Raw genomic sequence first — 22696 nt, 5'->3', positions numbered from 1 at the left:
GTGTCGGAGGCTGCAGACAGGTCAAGAAGAATAAGCCTATGGCTCTTGGGTACTCTATGATAAAGCTGTCGGATGACATGCTGTTGGCAGCTTATCTGTGGGAGCATAATGCGATTTGCAGTTCGAAATCAGACATGCACAACCGACACCTCTCCTGACAATCAGTCAACAGGCGCCCCTATACATTTTACAGTTTTGGCCGACAATGCGGGTTCGCTTGACTTTAGTCTAATGTACATGTGGTCATTTCAACTGTGTAATGGCGGCTCTTCGGTATGGCAGTTCCGCTTCTATTCACTTCTGATGTGCAATACCTGGTAGCAACCACTATAAAGGGAAAAGAGCTGGCTCCATACACTGTTTATATACCAATAACTGCTGATGGTGGAGTTGCCAGTTGACAGACTCCCACCAATCTGGGGTCATCAATGTCACAAACCTGGACTCTTTAATGAAACTGGGCACAGGGCTCAGCTACAAGTATATATCCAGTGCTAAGCATGTAAAAACAATGAGGGAGACAGTGAGCTTGCTGTTACACCCTGACCCCCATCGTTCTGCTAATATTGAACAATTTAAGTTCTGGAACTGTCGCAGGTGGCGGGGCGCTGCGCTCACCACGCTCGGATCCGGCGCTGCTGCTGCTGCTCGGTGGCTCAAGCGGTGGGCCGGATCCGGGGACTCGAGCGGCGCTCCTTGCCTGTGAGTGAAAGGGGGGGGGGTGGTTTGGTTTGGGGATTTGGTCCGTGACGCCACCCACGGGTTGTGGTGAGGTTGGGCACCACCGCTGCTATTGACGGGGATCCCGGGAGCGATGGTAGGGAGCAGCTGGGATGTTGTTTTCCCCTCCGTGGGTAGGGGTTGGTGGTCCCGGTGAGGTGTCGGGGAGGCAAGGTTGGCAAGGTGCAGGGTCGCTTGGACTGCGCAGCGCGGTGCCGGATGGCACGGTAGTACTCACTCAGCCACAGATGGATGCAAAGTCTCTGGTAAACCAAACGGCTGGATGGACGGGTCCCGCAGCCGGCTGCTGTGGTTTCTCCCGGATGGTTGGTGGTGGCTGCCTTTCCCTGCACCTTTGTGTATGTTCGGTCCCGATGGCTTCCCACCGGTAACCCGCTCCCCAGCGTGTATATGTGCCGGAGGAGCCCTTTTGCCCGCAGGCTCTGGCACTTGGAACTCTAGCTGTGGCGGTAGCTGTATTTCCTTCTGCTGGTTGGACGGTTGCCTTCAATCGGGTCTTGGCTGTTAGGAAACCCCTGGGGTTCCAGTCACTGACGGATTTGACCTATTTAACGGCGACCCCAAGCCTGGTCGGGGTCCGCAGGCCCTGCCGGTTTGTGCTGGCTTCACTTCGCTCCCCAGTTGGTACCGGCGGGCCACCGCCCGTCCCTGGTCCTACGGTTCCGCGTCGATCTGGCTCTCCTGCAGACGGCTACCACCATCTGCCAACCTTGCTCTCGGTGCCCGGGCCACGTACCCCGACACAGTCAGTTTGCTCCTCTACTACCACTTTACTCCTCTCCCTTGCACTTCCCTAACTGCACTGAACTCCAATCCCGCCTCCAGGACTGTGAACTCCTCAGTGGGTGGGGCCAACCGCCTGGCTCCACCCCACCTGGTGTGGACATCAGCCCCTGGAGGGAGGCAACAAGGATTTTGTGTCTGGCTGATGTGCCTATCTCGGGGTGGGGGTGCATGTTGTAGTACCTGTGACGACCTGGCTAGTCCAGGGCGCCACAGAACAACTCACACAGTGGGGAAAAAAGTAATTAGTCAGCCACCAATTGTGCAAGTTTTCCCATTTAGAAAGATTGGAGAGGCCTGTAATTGACATCATAGGTGACCACAACTATGAGAGACAAAATGAGAAAACAAATCCAGAAAATCACCGCGTCTGATTTGGCAAGATTTTTTTTGCAAATTATGGTGGAAAATAAGTATTTAGTCATCTAAAAACGTGCAAGACTTCTGGCTCTCACACACCTTTAACTTCTTCTTTGAGAGGCTCCTCTGTCCAACACTCATTACCCTTAGTAATGGCACCTGTTTGAACTTATTATCATTATAAAAGATACCTGTCTACAACCTCAAACAGTCATACTCCAAACTATACTATGGTGAAGACCAAAGAGCTGTCGAAGGACACCAGAAACAAAATTGTAGCACTGCACCAGGCTGGGAAGACTGAATCTGCAATAGGCAAGCAGCTTGGTGTGATAAAATCAACTGTGGGAGCAATAATGAGAAAATGGAAGACATACAAGACCACTGATAATCTCCCTCGATCTGGGGCTCCACGCAAAATCTCACCCTGTGGGAGCAAAATGATCACCAGAATTGTGAGCAAAAATCCCAGAACCACATGGGGGGACCTAGTGATTGACCTGCATTAGCTGGGACCACCATAACAAAGGCCATCAGTAACACACTACGTCGCCAGGGACTCAGATCCTGCAATGCCACACGTGTTCCCCTTCTTAAGCCAGTACATGTCCGGCCCGTCTGAAGTTTGCTAGAGAGCATTTGGATTATCCAGAAGAGTATTGGGAGAATGTCATATGGTCTGATGAAACCAAAGTAGAACTGTTTGGTAGAAACCCAACTCGTCGTGTTTGGAGGAGGCAGAATGCGGAGTTGCATCCAAAGAACACCATACCTACTGTGAAGCATGCGGGTGACAACATCAAGCTTTGGGGCTGTTTCTCTGCAAAGGGACCAGGACAACTGATGTACATGAAAGAATGAATGGGGCCATTTATCGTGAGATTTTGAGTGCAAACCTCCTTCCATCAGCAAGGGCATTGAAGATGAAACATGGCTGGGGCTTTCAGCATGATAATGATCCCAAGCATACCGCCAGGGCAACAAAGGAGTCGCCTAGCCAGTCTCCAGATCTCAACCCCATAGAAAACCTTTGGAGGGAGTTGAAAGTCCGTGTTGCTCAGCGACAGGGCCAAAACATCACTGCTCTAGAGGAGATCTGCATGGAGGAATGGGCCAACATACCACCAACAGTGTGTGCCAGCCTTGTGAAGACTTACAGAAAACGTTTCACCTCGTCATTGACAACAAAGGATATATAACGAAATATTGAGATGAACTTTTGTTATTGACCAAATACTTATTTTCCACCATAATTTGCAAATAAAATCTTACCAAATCAGACGCGGTGATTTTCTGGATTTGTTTTCTCACTTTGTCTCTCATAGTTGTGGTCACCTATGATGTCAATTACAGGCAAATCTCATCTTTATAAGTGGGAGAACTTGCACAATTGGTGGCTGACTAAATACTTTTTTTCTCCACTGTATATACACATACATACAGTATATTGTGTCATGAGAGACTGCACATGGATCAGCAGCACTCAGGACTGACAGGCCCTACAAGCTTTGGCAGGAGAACAACAATGCCCCAATCACTCGTATCGCTGAGCCTAAAAAGGTTTAACCCTAAAATATCCATCTAGATCCCTATCAGAGCCAGCTGCACTGTAAAGTGATACTCTCATTGTATAATTATAATTAGTCAGGCCTTAAATACCCGTCAGCCATTCTAAGCAGATGTCTGTGGCCTGCAGATATAGGAGGCTGGAGAATGAATTTCTAATTCAAAAATTAAGCGTCAATTTTAAAAGGCACATCTGGAATATATTAAGGGGGTTTCTGCTTTGGAAATCCCTTTTTGTTATGAGGATTCACTGGCAATAAAATCAAAGGGTTTTCCCCTTGGCTTGGACCCCCAGCAATTAGCATTAATGGGAATATGGGTTTTATTTCCATACATAGTGCTCGCTGAAATCAACGGTCTGTCTGCGTAACGTACCACCGTGTCGGCTGAGAAAAGAGAGTCCTGAATGGATTTACCTCCTACTATCAACTCAGAAACGGTATTTCACAATGAATTTTCCACACCACATGACCCCACTAAGCACTTTTAGTTTAGTATTTTGAGGGGAAAAAATGGTGCACACCATTAAAAGGATTGCCCAGGTCTAGAGTTGAGCGGATTGCTAATAATCCGGGTCCGGCGGATCCGTCGCGGGTTGACAGAGAAGTCCGGATCCGATCCGGAATCAGGCCCAATGTATGTCAATGGGGAGTGGATCCGGGACGAGAGAGAGAGAGGAAAAAAAAAACCTGAACCCGGATTGTGCAGCCGGATTCCCGAGTCCAGCTCGGACCCGGATCGGACGCTGAAACCGCGCGGATCCGGACTTTTACAGTTCTGGTCTGCTCAACACTATCCAGGACATCAATATCCAATTTTTGGGGGAAGCCCAACTGCGGTGCCATACATAGACGTAGCATAGCTGTGTAGAGACAGTGTATGATACTCACGTATATGGCGCTTTGCCACGAGCAGCGGTAACTTCAATTAGCTAATCGGTAGGGGACTCATGACTCAGACCCCCCATCAATCTGCGAGTGATGACTCACCCCAAGCATAGGTCTTCAATATTAAATTACAGGAAAGCCCTTTAATAAATCTTCTGCACTTTATAAAGCCAAGCCCACATTCTAAACAATCAACCCAAAGTGGGAAACGTTTTGCAAATCAATGTTCTTTATGATGCAAAAATATAATAATTGGATGAATATAAAATAAACCAAAAATCTGGTGCGTCACTAATCAGAAACTGGGCGCATAGTTACTAAACCTGCTTCACTATGTACTGTATGTAACGACAATGTATTCCATGGGATATTAAAAAAATTAGGAATAAATAAAATGTTTTAAAAATATTTTCTTAGCTTAGTTAATCAGAAATGCTATAAATGTCTGACAGGCTGGCAGTCCCAGTTTTTGGGTCTCAACTAGTAATGGGTGAACCTGGAGATATCTAAGATCGGCGGTTACAACCGCATTTAAAAAAAAAACAAACAACCCCTGGTTCTGAACCGGAATTAATCCTGAATATCTGCCCGGACACAGATTCCCATATAAGTCTATGGGGAACCAAATCATGCGTTTTAAAATAGCAGTAGAAAAGGCTAGGGTAATTAGAGCAGGCGCGTTATACTTCTAAGCCTCCGCGCGGCTGTAATACTACTTCCAGGGCTGCTCATTATCCCTCATACATATACACTGCTTCCCCCGCCCACTGGCCGTCCCCGGCGTTTGTGATAGGTTGAAGTCAGACTGTGTCCCCGGCGTTTGTGATAGGTTGAAGTCAGACTGTGCCCCCACCCTGTGTGACAGCGTGTATGACTGCTTGAAATGACACACGCTGTCTGCGTATGTATAGTGGTGTAAAATGAATAAAAAATTGATATAGGATCCCGCCATATTATAATACCCAGCACAGATAAAGCATAGGGCTACAGGCTGCAGCCCCCATCGCACACTGTGGGCTTAAGGCAGACACTGACATAGCCATAGCTGTGAGTGGTGACAACACTCAGTTTACCTGTGGTCATAGATGGAGATCTCCATGGTACCCCCCCCCCCCCCCACCTGTGACTGAATGTAAACTGACGTTAGGTGACCTCATTAAACTTAGTGATCTCACCTTAGGTGAACTGATCTCCTGGCAGAAAGCCGCTTTTTTTTGCCAAGAATTGCAGATGCAGTATTGGTGCAGGAATTTGGTGTCTAAATTTCAACACCAAATGTGCATCTCTTGGCAAAAAAGTGCGGTTTTCTGCCAGGAGCTGCGGGTCTGTGAACTCAGGTAGGGTGACTGAGCTTAATGAGGTCATCTAACATCAGTTTACCTGCAGTCACAGGAGGTGTACCATGGGAACCTCCAGCTATGATCACAGATAAACTCACAGCTGCAGCTAACTCAGTCTCTGCCTGAATCCCACAGTGTGCGATGGGGTCTGCACCATGTAGCTATACGCTTTATCTGTGCTGGGTATTATAATATTTTTGTGTGCGGACATGTTCTGTGCCCGCGCGCTGTAACTTCAGTATGTAGCAGAGCCAGAATTGTAGTGGGATTTTGTTTGGATTACGTCAGAACTGGCTGTTTGGGGTTAATAAACTGGAGAAAGAGGGAGGTTTTTTTTGTATTTTATTTCAAATAAAGGATTTTTGGTGTTGGTGTTTATTTCTTTTCACTTACAGATTAGTAATGGGGAGGTCCAATAAACACCTCCCACTACTAATCTAGAGCTTAATGGCAGCTGTGAGCTATCATTAACCCATAGTACCTCGATTGCCACCGCACCAGGGCTAGGATTGCCGCCTCTAACAAATGCGACAGTCTTGGGGGGAGCGGATGCAGGCTGCTATTATTAGGCGGACGGGGACCCAATAACCATGGGCCTCCCCAACCTGAGAATACCAGCTCCCAGCTGTCAGCTTTATCATGGGTGGGTATCAAAATTGAGGGGGGACCACATGCCGCATTTTAATATTATTTATTTAAATAATTTTTAAAAATCCGCATGGGGTCTCTCATATTTTGATACAAAGGCAAGATAAGTGCACGGCTGGGGGCTGCAGCTGGTATGCTTTACCTGTGCTGGGTATCATAATATGGGGGACTCTACACCAATTTTTTTTATTTCCTTTTATATTTTTACACCACTGTAGATACGCAGGCAGCGTGTGTGATTCCAAGCAGTCAGACATGCTGTCATACAGGGTGGGGGTGCGGTCTGACAACAACCAATCACAGACGCCGAGACTGACAGTGCAGTGCATATGCTCGAGGGATACTGAGCGGCCCCGAAAGTAGTGTTACAGCCATGCGGAGACTGGTAAATATAATGCGCTTGCTTTATTCCTATTTTCTTTTTTTTTTCCTTTATTTTTTTAAATTAATGGTAAGATCCGGATAGTTACCCGGATTTCCGTGAGAACTCCAGGCCCGGGGTTGGCGCACAGATACTAGGTAGCCCACGCGAATCCGGACTTCTACAGTCCGGGTTCGCCCATCACTAGTCTCTACTTATCGTATTATGTTAACATTTTTGTAGCTTTTTTGTTTCACATTATGCTCTATAGCAGTGGTTCCCAACCTTTGTGACCCTGATATCCACATCCAGCTCTGAGGCCCCCTTCACACGCACGTGTCTCCGGTACATGCTAGGTCCGTGCCCGCATGTACCGGAGACACGGGCACATGTAAACCCATTAAAAACAATGGGTTTATGTGCACGCACATGTTTAGCCATTGGCCCGTTCCTCCGTGTGGAGCACACGTGAGTTCGTGTGCTCCACACGGATGCATGTCCGTGTTTCTCCGGCAGCACGGGTGTCACGCGGCCCACACCCGTACCACACAGATGTAGTGTGGATGCGGGTCCACGTGACACGCGCCGGAGAAACACACGTGTCATTTAAAAAATAAAAAAAAACACATACTCACCTCCACGAGCCCTGCAGTCTCTGCTGCGGCTGTCACCTGCATCCGTCCCCCAGTGAATTTGAACAACGCATCTCCTTCACTGGGGGTCGGAAGCAGCGTCAGTGGGGCGTGGCCTGTGCCGGACACTGTCAGTCAGCACCACAGACAGCTCCGGAAGAATCAGGTAAGGCGGAGCTTTCCGTTCTCCGTGTGTTATTACGTATAACACACGGAGAACATATGTAGTGCCATAAACACGGCACACGGAGGGGAAAACGCACCTTTGACACATCCGTGAAACATGTCGGTGACACGGGGGTCCATTCTCGATTATCGTTACTGCAGCAGTAACGAAGTTGTTCCTCGTTCCTGCGGCAGCACACATCGCTGCGTGTGACGCCGCAGGAACGAGGAAGCTCCCCTTACCTGCCTCCCGGCTGCTATGCGGAAGGAAGGAGGTGGGCGGGATGTTACGTCCCGCTCATCTCCGCCCCTCCACTGCTATTGGGCGGCGGTTCAGTGACGCTGCTGTGACGTCGCTGTGACGCCGCACGGACCGCCCCCTTAGAAAGGAGGCGGTTCGCCGGTCACAGCGATGTCGCTAGGCAGGTAAGTACGTGTGACTGCTCTGGGCGATGCTGTTCGCCACGGGCAGCGATCTGCCCGTGTCGCACAACAGATGGGGGCGGGTACCCACACTAGCGATATTGGTATCGATATCGCAGTGTGTAAAGTGGCCTTAAGACTCCTACTTCCTGTTAGGTATGTGGACTTTAATAACAATAACCAAACTTGGACCCTATCTTTTGTGTCAAAGCCTTCTGAGCTTAGAATTTGAGCATGCTTTAATTCAAAGACAATGGTCATGGTGAAAAAGGGGAGAAGGTGAGCTGTGATATCACCTATTGAAATTAATGGATCCTGTATTATCCACTGTATATGGAGGTGTTATCAGTCATTGTACAGGAGGAGGAGGAGTTGAGCTGTGACATCACCTATTCTGAATGGTGAATCATGTGTTATCTACTCTACAGGTGTTATCAGTCACTGTTCAGAAAAGGGAGGAGGTGAGCTGTGACATCACATATTGTGAATGATGGATCCTGTGTTATCTACTATCTATAGATATTAACAATCATTGTACAGGCAGTGAATAGGTGAGCTGTGACTAGGGATGAGTGAACCCATGGAAGTTTGGGTTCACCGGGTTCGTCCAGACTTTTAGTTAAAAGTTTGGTTTGGGACCCGATCTTGACTCTGGGCCTCGAACCCCGTACAATCAATGGGGACCTGAACGTTGGTGCTGTAAAATGGTTGTTGTAACGGCTACTAAGGGACTGCAAAAAAAAAAAAAAATTGGGGGGAACTGCCCTGCAAACAAATGTGAATAGGGAATACATTTATAAGGCTATGTGCCCAAGTTGCCGATTTTGTTGCAGATATATCTGCACTAAATCTTCATCTCCTGGCAGGAAAAACGCTGAGTCAAAAGTGTGCGTGTTTTTACGCGGATTTTTATGCGTTTTTTTCCATTGCTTTCGATGGGGAAAATGCAGCCAAAAAGCACATCCATTTGATTGTCCTGGTGTGGTGGCAATTGGGGTAATACTTTTGTGGCTGATATCAGCTGTGAATTGACACTAAAAATGATAACTGAAGTGAGCACCAATATGTACGGTATATATATACCGAGTGCAAGCCAAAACATACATAATCAATAAAGATGAAGGCTGCACATCAACTACTTTGATAATAGTATAATGCTATAAGCATGCTGAAAAATGCAATGAAAAATGCAATTTGCTAACTGGAAAGTGGAAACGTGAATAATGAAATGCATACCTGCCAAGACTATTTGGAAAAAGGAGATATTTAGCAATCGCATTGATCAATGTAACTGAGCCCCAATACCTCGCCAAGGTATATCTCTATATTGGGGTCCCCAGCTCTGTGACCCTAACTCTGTGTCATCTCAATGCAATTAAAAACTGCTGTGTGTGGAGAAGGGTAACCAAGGACTTACTTATATAGGAGATATATTACACATTCAGAAAATTGAGATGACACAGAGTTAGGGTCACAGAGCTAGGGACCCCAATATAGAGATCTACCTTGGCGAGGTATTGGGGCTTAGTAGTGCAGAGTCGTCTATCAGACAAACCCATTACTAACCCGGGAACTGTAGAGTTAAAAAAAAACAAACACAAGAAAAAAATAGTTTGCTAGAATAAAGACTCCCTCACTTTCCATCATTCATCAATTTATTAATTAAAAAGAAATCCTGGAAATTACAACGTAATCCAATGTTGTAATGTCCCACAACGTCCAATGATTCCTATGGAACTTCCTTCTGAGAACGCTGTCAGAATGAATCTCCATGGGATTGGACGGGACATTACATCATTGGATTACATTGGAACGTCAAAGATTCTGTTTTAATTAATAAATTGGTGAACGAGGGAATGTGGAGGGAGTCCTTAGTTCCCAAATGGATTACGTCAAAACTTTGAGGATTTCTTAAATGATTAAATTGGTGACTGAGGGAGTGTGGAAGAGTTTTTATTCTAATAAACTATTTTTTTTTTTACTGTGTGTGTGTGTGTGTGTGTGTTTTTAACTCTACAATTGCCAGGTTAGTAATATGGGTGTCTGATAGACTCCTCTCCATTATTAACCCCTGGACTTGATGCTAGCTGTCAATTCATCAACCCCAAAAGTATTAACCCAATTTCTACTGCACCAGGGTAATCATGAAGAGCTGGGCAAAGCATCAGTATTGGTGCATCTAATAGATGTACCACTTCTGGGGTGGCTGCAGGCTGATATTTTTAGGCTGTGAAAGGCCAAATAACCATGGACCTTCCCAGCCTGATAATACTAGACCTCAGCTGTCTGCTTTACCTGGTTATCCAAAATAGGGGGGACCCCACACCGCTTTTATTTTCATTATTTAAATAATTTAAAAAAAACTAACACAATTAATAAAAAATACATATAAAAAAAAATTAAACAAAACCATTTTCTGATGACACATTCGCTTAAAATAGAGATTAGACTAACACAAGTGCAGCCCACAGTTTATTGATTTCTGTCAGCCTACACACCTGGCAGAGAAGAGGTCAACTCCAACAGTAGATATCCTTTCGGACGTACTGGCGTCTTGGCTTCTATATTTACACCATCCATGATGGATCCATCATCATCCATTATGATGTCCCAATCAATTTTTTTCCACCCATTCACTTATATTTGAGCCATCAGGTTTACATTTTTAATAGATAGTATATTATAGTGTATTGCGGTGTGCCAGGCCATCCAGATGGCCAAAAAGTAATGGAAATCTGACGGTACAAACCTAATGCATGTGTGGAGATATTCACACCAAACGGCATACAGAGGCTGTCACGGCATATAAATATTTATTTATGAGAATATCGTATCTGCTTTCCATCAGTATATAAATAAGTGTCATGTACAAGACAATACATAATGTGCAAAAGCAAAATCCAGCACATTCACAACAGGGGGAGGCCCAACGCATAGAGGAAGATATGGCAAGGATACACCTCATGTGAACAAAGAAAGGCTGGGCCTCTGAACCAGAACCCAGTACTAGGAATCCACTGGTATTTACATATATAATGGGAGACCCCAAACATTTCCCCTTTATAGTGTTAACCCTTCTGAGCCCTCCTGCAATTACATCATCGCCTCTATATATTATATTAGTATTGCCCTTCTGACATCACAGATGTCCAATGAATAATTTATCACCGCTGACCCCTCTCTCCCACCCAGGAAGCCCCCAATCTGCCTCCATCATAGAGCATTCCAGTGTAATGTAACCAGCCAAGTGACAAGGAGGAGATGGCAACAATAATACAGATATTGCAACATATAGATATAGCCATCTGCTGGTGCCAAAAGCAAATGTTTGCATCCTTGCACACAAAAAAACAACAAACTATTATTTAATAGAAGAAAGAGATGGGTACAATGCAAAGCAAAAAAGCAACCCACATGTCATGTATGTGGTGACACAGCTGACATCCACCATTGTGTGCTCTTTTATGATATCCTAGGGGCAGCACATGGGAGAGACAACAGCTATATTTAGTGTGTGACAGATCACCTTGCACTGACATAGGCAGGCTGTGCACTGGTGTCACTTTGAGACAAGGAGGGGATACTCACACTACAAGCCTGGAGATGATCCATGACACCATGGCTGGGGGTCCTGATCCGCCGGCTCCTGCAGGGTATGTGCTCTGCTGTGTTACATGCAGCGGTCAGCCATGAGACTGCACAAGCTGCAGAATCCAGCTGTGGGCACTGGCTGAGGATGTGCTGCTGCTGCTGCTGTCAGGGCCAGGTCCTCCTCTCCAGCCTACATACAAATGCTTACACAGCCCAGGGTGGAAGAGGGTGAGGGTTTAGCAATTTGTAAGCAGCTGCTCAGCTCCTTCAGCGATCATATTCTGGAAGGAGGAGTGAAGGATAGGGGTGGGGAGACGTACAGCATGCTTCATACACCCCCCTCCAACCTGCCATTGCTCAGGAGCCCATGTCCTGGATTTACACTGCTACTGTACAGAGGGTGGTGGCTCGCAGCCTTTTGTCTGGGTGCAAATGACATTTACTGGAAGGAGGTGGTTATCAAAGAGGTTCTGCAGCAGCTGATTCATCACGAGACATTTGTCCATGGTGCCTTGAGGTCATGGTCAGTTCATTTATAGAAAAAATAATAAAAAATGCACTAGGCTGTAGTTTTCTATCTCCTATCTGTATAATATCTATCTATCTATCTATCTATCTATCTATCCATTATTTATCTATCTATCCCTCTATCTATCTATCTATCTATCTATCCATTATTTATCTATCCATTGTCTATCTATCTATGCCTCTATCTATCTATATATCCCTCTATCTATCTATCCATCCATTATCTATCTATCCATCCATTATTTATCTATCCATTGTCTATCCATCCATTATCTATCTATCTATCCATCTATCCCTCTATCTATCCCTCTATCTATCCCTCTATCTATCTATCTATCCCTCTATCTATCCCTCTATCTATCTATCCCTCTATCTATCCCTCTATCTATCTATCCCTCTATCTATCCCTCTATCTATCTATCCCTCTATCTATCTATCCCTCTATCTATCCATCTATCTATCCCTCTATCTATCTATCCCTCTATCTATCTATCTATCTATCTATCCCTCTATCTATCCCTCTATCTATCTATCTATCTATCTATCTATCTATCTATCTATCTATCTATCTATCTATCTATCCCTCTATCTATCTATCTATCTATCTATCTATCTATCTATCTATCTATCTATCTATCTATCTATCTATCTATCCCTCTATCTATCTATCCCTCTATCTATCTATCTATCTATCTATCCCTCTATCTATCCCTCTATCTATCCCTCTATCTATCCCTCTATCTATCTATCTATCTATCTATCTATCTATCTATCTATCCATTATCTTCTATCCATCCATTATCTATCTATCTTTCTATCTGTTATTTATCTATCCATCTTTCCATTATCTATCTGTAGTACCCACGGGGCAGGGGTTAAACTTACTCGTCGCTGATGTCGGGCTGGGATGTCACAGGTGGCCCTGCCCGGCTTCGTGGCCCTGAGGTGTACAATAAAAGGGATGATGGATGTGGGATGATGGGGGTAGTTGGGAGTTGTGTCGTGACACCACCTGCGGTATGCGACCAGGAATTAGCCGCTGCTGCGGTCGCTGTCCTCTGGGGCGGGTGATGTCGCAGCCTGGATGTTTCACCTTCCCGCAGGTGAAGCTAGGCCCCAGGGATAATGATGGTAGGTAGTAGTAGCCGTTGGCGCCAAAGTGCGGGGCGCCGGCTATGAAGAGAACGGATACAGTAGTTGCGGTTCCAGGTCTTTACTCACTGTCTGTGGATTGTCTGGGAGGTGCCGGTCTTCACCATGCTGGGCTCCAGCCAATCCCGGGTAAGTTAGAGGTAGCCACCGGTGCTTGAGAGTGTCCTTTCCTAAGGGATGCCCCGTCAGAAGTGAGAAACCCGGGCTGAGCTTCCCGCTCCAAGCCTCGGGCCCCGTTAAGAAAAGAGAGAAGAAAGTGGTGTTGTGTCGCCAGAACTGAAGTCCCGACTTGACTGAAGATTGTGTAAAGGTTGCTCCAACTTCTACCCAAAGTGGTGCCCGCCCCCCAGGTGATTGTCTTAGTGACCGCGGAAGTCCCATGCATCGTGATGTTCACCCTCCTATCTACCCTAGTCCAGCTCCCCAGTGAGAAGGCTTCAAAACTGTATGTAATGTGGAATGTGGAACCCCGGTGATGAACCCCCACCTTACCCGAGATGAATACTGCACCTTGAGTGAGGTGCAGTACCCGGAGGCGACTGAAGCTGCAGGGGCGCCACACATGCATTATCTATCTATCTATCTATCTATCTATCTATCTATCTATCTATCTATCCATCCATCCATTATCTATCTATCTAGTTATCTATCTATCCATTGTCTCTCTCTATCCATCCATCCATCTACAGTCATGGCTGAGAGGGTTGGCACCCTAGCAGTTGTTTCAGAAAATGGAGTATTTGCCCCCAAAAAATATTGCAATTACACATGGTTGTTATATACATAATATCTCTATAAGCTTCTTATTTTCATGTGTACTATTGATAAATAAATAGATAGATATAAATATATATCTTAAAAAAAATAAATAAAGATTTTTAAGAAGCCCAGAAAGATGCAGTTTAGAGTAGGACCCAGCAAAGGAGGGTGCCGTGAAATGGCGCTGGGCAAGTATTACAATGGCCATTCTAATATTATAAATACCTCCAAAAAATATTTTTTTCATTAGGTAGAGTATTTTTGTGGTTTTGCAGTGTGCGACTATTCTTTTGTTACATATATTTTGCATCATGAACAGATACGCACCTGTTCACATTGGTAGGTGCTGCCAGTCCAGTTTGAAGTTAGGTTAATACCTGCATGGGATTCCGTCAAGGCAACCCCTGTTTTCATTATATATATATATATATATATATATATATATACTAGAAGGTGGCCCGATTCTACGCATCGGGTATTCTAGAATTTACGTATTGTGTAGTTCATGTATGATTTTTGTTATATATATAGATGTTGTTGTGTGTACTTACCAAGTGTTTGTGTAGGGCGCTGTACATGTTCTGGGTGTTGTCTGGGTGTGGCGGGGGGTGAGAGCGGTGTTGTATGTGTGTTGCGTGTGTTGCGTTGTTTGTGGAGCGCTGTGTGTCTGTAGCGTTGTGTGTGTGTGTGTTGCGCGGTTTGTGTGTGTGTGGTGTGTTTTGGGGGGAGGTATGTTTTGTGCAATGTGTGTGTTGTGCGGTATGTGCGTATATTTATGTATGCCGCGGTGTTTGTGTGTTGGGTGTTGTGTGTGTGTGCAGCGTTGTGTGTGTGTGTGGGTGTCTGTGTAGGGCGGTGTTTGTGGTTCCCAGTGTGTGTGTGTGTTGTGCAGTGCGCGTGTGTGTGTGTGTTGGGGGGAGGTGTGCACCTCCCATCGTGCTCCATCCCCCATGCTGCGCACCCCCCATCGTGCTCCATCCCCCATGCTGCGCACTCCCCATCGTGCTCCATCCGCCATGCTGCGCACTCCCAAACGTGCTCCATCCGCCATGCTGCGCACTCCCAAACGTGGTCCATCCGCCATGCTGCGCACTCCCAAATGTGCTCCATCTGCCATACTGCGCACTCCCCATCGTGCTGCATCCCCCATGCTGCGCACTCCCAAACGTGCTCCATCCGCCATGCTGCGCACTCCCCATCGTGCTCCATCCGCCATGCTGCGCACTCCCCATCGTGCTCTATCCGCCATGCTGCGCACTCCCCATCGTGCTCCATCCGCCATGCTGCGCACTCCCAAACATGCTCCATCCGCCATGCTGCGCACCCCCCATCGTGCTCCATCCGCCATGCTGCGCACTCCCAAACGTGCTCCATCCGCCATGCTGCGCACTCCCAAACGTGCTCCATCCGCCATGCTGCGCATTCCCAAACGTGCTCCATCCGCCATGCTGCGCACTCCCCATCGTGCTCCATCCCCCATGCTGCGCACCCCCCATCGTGCTCCATCCCCCATGCTGCACCAGCATCAGCCTCTCTGCCCGCAGCATCAGCCTCTCTGCCCGCAGCATCAGCCTCTCTCCTCCCAGCATCAGCCTCTCTCCTCCCAGCATCAGCCTTTTCTGTCCCTAGCATCAGCCTCTCTCCTCCCAGCATCAGCCTTTTCTGTCCCTAGCATCAGCCTCTCTCCTCCCAGCCTACCCCAGCCTCAGCCTCCCCCAGCATCAGCCTCTCTTCTCTCAGCCTCCCCCTCCCAGCCTTCCCCAGGATCAGCCTCTCTCCTCCCAGCCTGCCCCAGCCTCAGCCTCCCCCAGCATCAGCCTCTCTTCTCTCAGCCTCCCCCTCCCAGCCTTCCCCAGGATCAGCCTCTCTCCTCCCAGCATCAGCCTCTCTCCTCCCAGCATCAGCCTCTCTCCTCCCAGCATCAGCCTCTCTCCTCCCAGCATCAGCCTCTCTCCTCCCAGCATCAGCCTTTTCTGTCCCTAGCATCAGCCTCTCTCCTCCCAGCCTACCCCAGCCTCAGCCTCCCCCAGCATCAGCCTCTCTTCTCTCAGCCTCCCCCTCCCAGCCTTCCCCAGGATCAGCCTCTCTCCTCCCAGCCTACCCCAGCCTCAGCCTCCCCCAGCATCAGCCTCTCTTCTCTCAGCCTCCCCCTCCCAGCCTTCCCCAGGATCAGCCTCTCTCCTCCCAGCATCAGCCTCTCTCCTCCCAGCATCAGCCTCTCTCCTCCCAGCATCAGCCTCTCTTCTCTCAGCCTCCCCCTCCCAGCCTTCCCCAGGATCAGCCGCTCTCCTCCCAGCATCAGCCTCTCTCCTCCCAGCATCAGCCTCTCTCCTCCCAGCATCAGCCTCTCTCCTCCCAGCATCAGCCTTTTCTGTCCCCAGCATCAGCCTCCCCCTCCCAGCCTTCCCCAGGATCAGCCTCTCTCCTCCCAGCCTCCTCCAGCACGCCGTGCTCCTCTGCCGACACTCACAGATCCGATCGCATACACACACACACATACACACACACACACACCCGATCGCATACACTCACACACACCCGATCGCATACACTCACACACACCCGATCGCATACACTCACGCACACACACATTGACGATATTGCACATATGCGCTCACACTCACAACATCCGGAGATACCACATGCTTCTTCCCATGTGATCCTCCGGCAGGTCCTGGAAGTTCACTGCACAGTATCGCCGCCGAGAAGCAAGCGATATCCCAGGATGTTGTGAGTGTGTGGATGCGATGTGATGTGTGTGTGAGGTGTGTGTGTGAGAGTGAGTGTGATCTGATGTGTGTGTGTGTGTGTATGTTCCGCCGCTGCAGGACCTTGATGCGCTGGTAACTATGCTACCATGGTTACCAGCGTATCCCGTCCCCCGCTCGCACGGGAGCCCACACCAGCATACGGCGGCAACCCCAGCAATGCGAGGGTATGTGTCGGCTGGGTTGGCGGCGTACGCTGATGTGGGCTCCCGGGGGTACAGTACTCACCTGGGAGTCGTGGCTCCGTGTCGGTCGATTCGGGGAATGTGTGCGGGGGGCGGGGCCAGAGCGAGCGTGCATTGCGTGAGGGGGGCGGGGCGTGGGCGAGTTGCCAATGCCTGCAGGGTGCCGGGGCGAGAGGCCAATCCGTGTGGGGGGCGGAGCCTAGGCGAGCGGCCCGCCAATCCGTGTGGGGGCGGAGCCTGGGCGAGCGGCCAATCCGTGCGGGGGCGGGGCCATGGCGAGCCCAGCGGCCAATCTGCTTTGTGTCACCGTAAGGACACAATTTTGGAGCAAGACAGACAGACAGACAGACAGAATAAGGCAATTATATATATAGATATATATGTATATATATATATATATATATATATATATATATAAATATATATATATATATATATAATTAAATTGCCGGTTAGTCTTAAAAGGGAATCTCTCAGCATAATTTTACCCCCCAAACTATTTATATGCACATGTAGTTCTTTCAAAGTCCAGCAAGACGTTTACATGGCTAGTTCACTCCTCCATTACTGAGAAATCAGCATTTAAATTGATCGGCAAATGATGTTGAAGAGCTATTGTAGATCTGAAGCCTCTGTCACTTCAGCTCTGTTCCTCACCCAGTGATGTCTCCTACTGCTTTACTGACAACGTCTGTGCTGTTGTGCTTGGTGACTTCAGGAGAAGTAGCCGTCAGTCAAGCGGGGCTAGACAGCACTTGTCGAGGAATAGAGATGGAGTGACAGAGGCTAAAGGCTACTTTACACACTGTAATATCGGTCCCGATATCGCTAGTGTGGGTACCCGCCCCCATCTGTTGCGCGACACGGGCAAATCGCTGCCCGTGCCGCACAACAGCCGTCACACATATTTACCTGTCCGGCGACGTCGCTGTGACGGGCGAACCGCCTCCTTTCTAAGGGGGCGGTCCGTGCGGCGTCACAGCGACGTCACTGAAGCGTCACTGAACCGCCGCCCAATAGCAGCGGAGGGACGGAGATGAGCGGGACGTAACATCCCGCCCACCTCCTTCCTTCTGCATTGTGGACGGGAGGCAGGTAAGGGGAGCTTCCTCGTTCCTGCGGCGTCACACGCAGCGATGTGTGCTGCCGCAGGAACGAGGAACAACTTCGTTACTGCTGCAGTAACGATTTTTAAGAATGGACCCCCATGTCACCGATTAGCGATTTTGCACGTTTTTGCAACGATGCAAAATCGCTTATCGGTGTCACACGCAACAGCATCGCTAATGCGGCCGGATGTGCGTCACAAAATCCGTGACCCCAACGACTCCGCATTAGCGATGTCGCAGCGTGTAAAGCCCGCTTTAGGGGCACTTTGCACACAACGACATCACAAGCCGATGCTTGCGATGCCAAGCTTGATAGTCCCCGCCCCCATCGCAGCAGCGATATCTTGTGATCGCAGCCGTAGCGAACATTATCACTACAGCAGCTTCACATGCACTCACCTGCCTTGCGACGTCGATCTGGCCGGCGACCCGCCTCCTTATTAAGGGGGCGGGTCGTGCGGCGTCATAGCGACGTCACACGGCAGGCGGCCAATAGAAGCGGAGGGGTGGAGATGAGCGGGGCGTAAACATCCCGCCCACCTCCTTCCTTCCGCATAGCCGGCGTGAGCTGCAGGACGCAGGTAGGAGATGTTCCTCACTCCTGTGGCTTCATACACAGCGATGTGTGCTGCCGCAGGAACGAGCAACAACATCGTACCGTCGCTGCAGCGTAATTATGGAATTCCCAGACACTACACCGATGATACGATTACGACGATTTTGCGCTCTTTAATCGTATCATCTAGGATTTACACACTACGATGTTGAGCGCGACGCCGGAAGTGCGTCACTTTCGACATGACCCCTCCGACATCGCACCTGCGATGTTGTAGTGTGCAAAGTGCCTTAGGTTCTACAAATAGCTCTTCAGCCTCATTTGATGATCAATTGAAACACTGATTTCTCATTAACAGAGTAGCGGGCTGTCCATGGAAATGTATTGCTGGACTTTGACAGTCGCCTCTGGAGTGCATATCCAGCTGTCATTCAAAGTGCAAGGGTATGTTTACAGCCATTGGTCATTGTGTACTGAGAGGTGACTGCAGCCACACCAGCTTGCATGTATGACTCAAAGACAGTGGCTACTGGCAATAAAGTAGTTCATTTTCTCATGGGAGCCACACTTTTATTAATCTCTTTACGACATTTGACATACCCATATGTCATGGTCTTGAAGAGGCTCCCGACCGATGACATATGGGTACATTCTGGTAATCATGCAGGGCGCAGAAGCTGTGCTCGCATGATTGCTGCAAGGAACTCGGCTTAAGTGATAGCAGAATTCCGTCTGTTACCAGCCAGGGTCGGTGCCCACGCCACCCCTGGTTGTGTAACTCCAAAGATGCTGTGTTTGCAGTATTTAGGATGCATGGACAAGGAGTGTATCACCACTCATAACCAAACGGGTCCGCCGTGACATAATCATGGGGTTCTGGTGGTCTGGGTTTGCTGGATACAGCGGCCTGTGAAAGTCGAAGTGGCGATCTGTCAGTGATAGGCTAGTTTCACACTTGCGTTGAACGGTATCCGTTGCATTGCGTTGTGTAACGGATGCAACGGATGTGTTGCATATAGTGGCACAACGGATGTAACGGATGCTGCAAAACAACGCAATTCGTTTTTATTTTTTTATTTTTATTTTACAGTTTTACCAGCGGCAGACTATTGTGAACGATCAGCTGATCGCTCCCAGTAGCCGGCCGCTGGGTGATCAGCTGATCGCTCCCTGCAGCCGACCGCCGGGTGATCAGCTGAGCGCTGTCACTAGCCGGCGCCCGGGCATGCCGGCGGGCGGGCGCTCAGCTGAGCGCTGTGACTTGCCGGCGGCCGGGCATGCTGGCGGCTGGTCGCTCAGCTGAGTGCTGAGCTTGCCGACGGCCGGGCGCTTAGCTGAACGTTCGGCCACCGCGAGACAAAATAAAGTTTGATTTAAAAAAAAAAGCGCATGCGCAGTGAAATCCAGAGGATTCCGCTGCTCAAAATAACGTTACATGCTGCGTTGCTCCCGCTGGGCGGAAGCAACGGAGCGTCGCCCAGCGGAAGCAACGCAGGTCCTTTTGAATCCATTAACGGATTCCGCTGTTTTCCAAAAGGGCGGATTGTAACGGAAGGAAATAAACGCAAGTGTGAAAGTACCCATAGGCTAGGTTAACATTTCCGTTGTTTTAAATCCGTCAGGTCCGTCAGCAACGGATCAGTCGTTTTTTAGATGGCAACTGACGCAACGGATGTGTTTTTCACAGGATTCCTTTCACAGTCATGATCCGTTTGTGTTTGGGACAGCCCAGTGGGTGTGCCAAACATGCTGGGCATGCTCAGTAGAGCATGACGGAATCCAGCGCTAGATTCCATCGTAAGATGGATTACGACGGAATCCAGCACCATAGACATACATTACAAGCGTGACGGATGGCGATGGATTCCTGCGTGGTGCGTTAATTTTGATGGCCCAAAAAACGTTACATTCTGCGTTGCTCCCGCCCGGCGGTCAGTGAAAAAACGACAGACCGCGACGCAGCGGATGCAACGCAAGGTAATCAGTCGCAATCCGCCACTAATACAAGTCTATGGGAAACAACGGAATCCGCTTAATGGATTGCGTTGTTTACCATAGCCGCGGATTGTGACTGATACATTTTAAGGCCTCCGACACACATCCGTGCCGCCGGTACGTGTTTGGTACGTTTTTGCACGTACCGGCGGCACGGAGACACGTAGACCAATGCTACCCTATGGTAGCAGGCACACACACATAAAAACACACGGAACGTGTGTCCGTGTCATTAGTATGCGTGTGCGTTTTCCAACACGGCCGACATGTCCGTTTTTCGCCGGCATCACGCAGGCACGGACCTGCTAAAGTCAATGGGTCCGTGCCTGCACGGACGGCACATGTAGCATGTCCGTGTGCTACACGTACCGTCCGCGTGCATTTTTTAGGGAGCAATGTCGGTCAATCTATTTTTAATGTGGCTGTCAGTCATTCTCCCTTTTTTTCTGTTTGTCAGTCAATCTCCCTTAGTCCGTCGGTCAGTCTCTCCCCCTCTCTCATACTTACCGATTCTCGATCACCAGCGCGGCGCTGCACGGCTGTTAAAAAAGCTCCGGCGGCTTTTCCTCTTTTGAAAATGCCGGCAGCTCATTATTCAATCTCGTATTCCCTGCTTTCCCCGCCCACCGGCGCCTATGATTGGTTGCAGTCAGACACGCCCCCACGCTGAGTGACAGATGTCTCACTGCAACCAATCACAGCCGCCGGTGGGCGTGTCTTTATCGCGCAGTTAATAAAATAAATAAATAATTTAAAAAAACGGCGTGCGGTCCCCCCCAATTTGGATACCAGCCAGGGTAAAGCTATACGGCTGAAGGCTGGTATTCTCAGGATGGGGAGCTCTACATTATGGGGAGCCCCGCAGCCTAAAAATATCAGCCAGCAGCCGCCCAGAATTGCCGCATCCATTAGATGCGGCAGTTCCGGGACTCTACCCGACTCATCCCGAATTGCCCTGGTGCGGTGGCAATCGGGGTAATAAGGAGTTAATGGCAGCAACCCATATCTGCCAGTAAGTCCAAGATTAATCATGGCAGGCGTCTCCCCGAGATACCTTCCATGATTAACCTGTAAGTTAAAGTAAATAAACACATATACCCGAAAAAATCCTTTATTTGAAATGATAAACAATAACAAATACCCTCCTTTATTACGCCCCAAAAACCCATCCAGGTCCGGCGTAATCCACGGAGGTCTCGCGACGCTTCCAGCTCTACAACATAAAGCTGACAAGAGCTGCAGTAGAACACCGCCGCTCCTGTCACCTCCAAGCAGCAACTGAAGCGAGTAGCGCGATCAGCGATGATGTCACTCAGGTTACTTGCGGCCACCTCTGGATCCTCCAACTGTGACAGCAAGTCGCCCAAGTGACTGAAGTGCTCTGTGCGATCAGCAAAGAAGTCACTGGTGAGTTGCGGTCTCGGGTGGAGGACTCCAGCTGGCCGCGGTTAACCTGAGTGATGGCAGCGCTAATCGCGCTGCTCACTTCAGTCACTCAGGGAATTAGCAGTCACCGGTGAGTTCTTCACGGGTGACCACTAATCAGTACGCGACACACAGACAGAGCCGCAGTATGACAATGAAGTCGGGTGAAGTTCACCCGAGTTCATTCTCATCGCATGACTCTGTCTGTCTGCTGTCAGTGGGTATGTATCAACGGCATTGTGTATCACACACGGATCATTTCACACGGACAACATACGGACATTACACGTACGTATCACATGCACACACGGCTAGCATACGCCATAACACGGATGTCACACGTACCGGAGAAACGCCCATAAAAAACAACAGAACACGGACCCGAAAAACAGAACGTGAGACACGTACATTTTTTATGCGGAAGTGTGTTCCAGACCTAACGGAAATGTGAACCTAGCCTTACACTGACAAGTGTAATGCATTGCCATGAATGTGCATGGCAATGCATTATACCAGCAATCAGACTAATAAAAGCACCTAAAAATAGTAAATAAATATCTAATATATAATGCTGGGTGTATGTAATATGTGTGTGTGTGTGTGTGTGTGTGTGTGTGTGTGTGTGTGTGTGTGTGTCCGCTAAAGGAATTTGCACCATCGCATTTACAACACCAACATTTTGCACAGACGCCTCATTTGACTCAGGGAACGTCATAGACAAA

At 48.6% G+C, this 22696-nt stretch overlaps 1 protein-coding gene across 3 annotated transcripts in view; it reads right to left on the bottom strand.

Annotated features, from left to right (window-relative positions):
• Positions 1 to 11884, bottom strand: part of REEP1 (receptor accessory protein 1) — a 172301-nt gene extending 160417 nt beyond the window's left edge. For 2 of the 3 annotated variants that reach the window (XM_075346787.1, XM_075346789.1), the window contains exon 1: positions 11495 to 11883. In XM_075346787.1, coding sequence (XP_075202902.1) covers positions 11495 to 11526 — 32 coding nt within the window. In that variant the 5' untranslated portion in view covers positions 11527 to 11883. Of the gene's footprint in view, positions 1 to 11494 lie in introns of all 3 variants that reach the window. The other variant, XM_075346788.1, reaches the window with a different exon arrangement.
• Between the last annotated feature and the right edge of the window lie 10812 nt (positions 11885 to 22696).

The sequence above is a fragment of the Anomaloglossus baeobatrachus genome, chromosome 1 (genome assembly GCF_048569485.1).
Source record: "Anomaloglossus baeobatrachus isolate aAnoBae1 chromosome 1, aAnoBae1.hap1, whole genome shotgun sequence".
In the NCBI taxonomy this organism is placed as follows: domain Eukaryota; kingdom Metazoa; phylum Chordata; class Amphibia; order Anura; family Aromobatidae; genus Anomaloglossus; species Anomaloglossus baeobatrachus.
The sequence above is the reverse complement of the archived record's forward strand: the minus strand, read 5'-3'. Positions and strand labels throughout refer to the sequence as shown.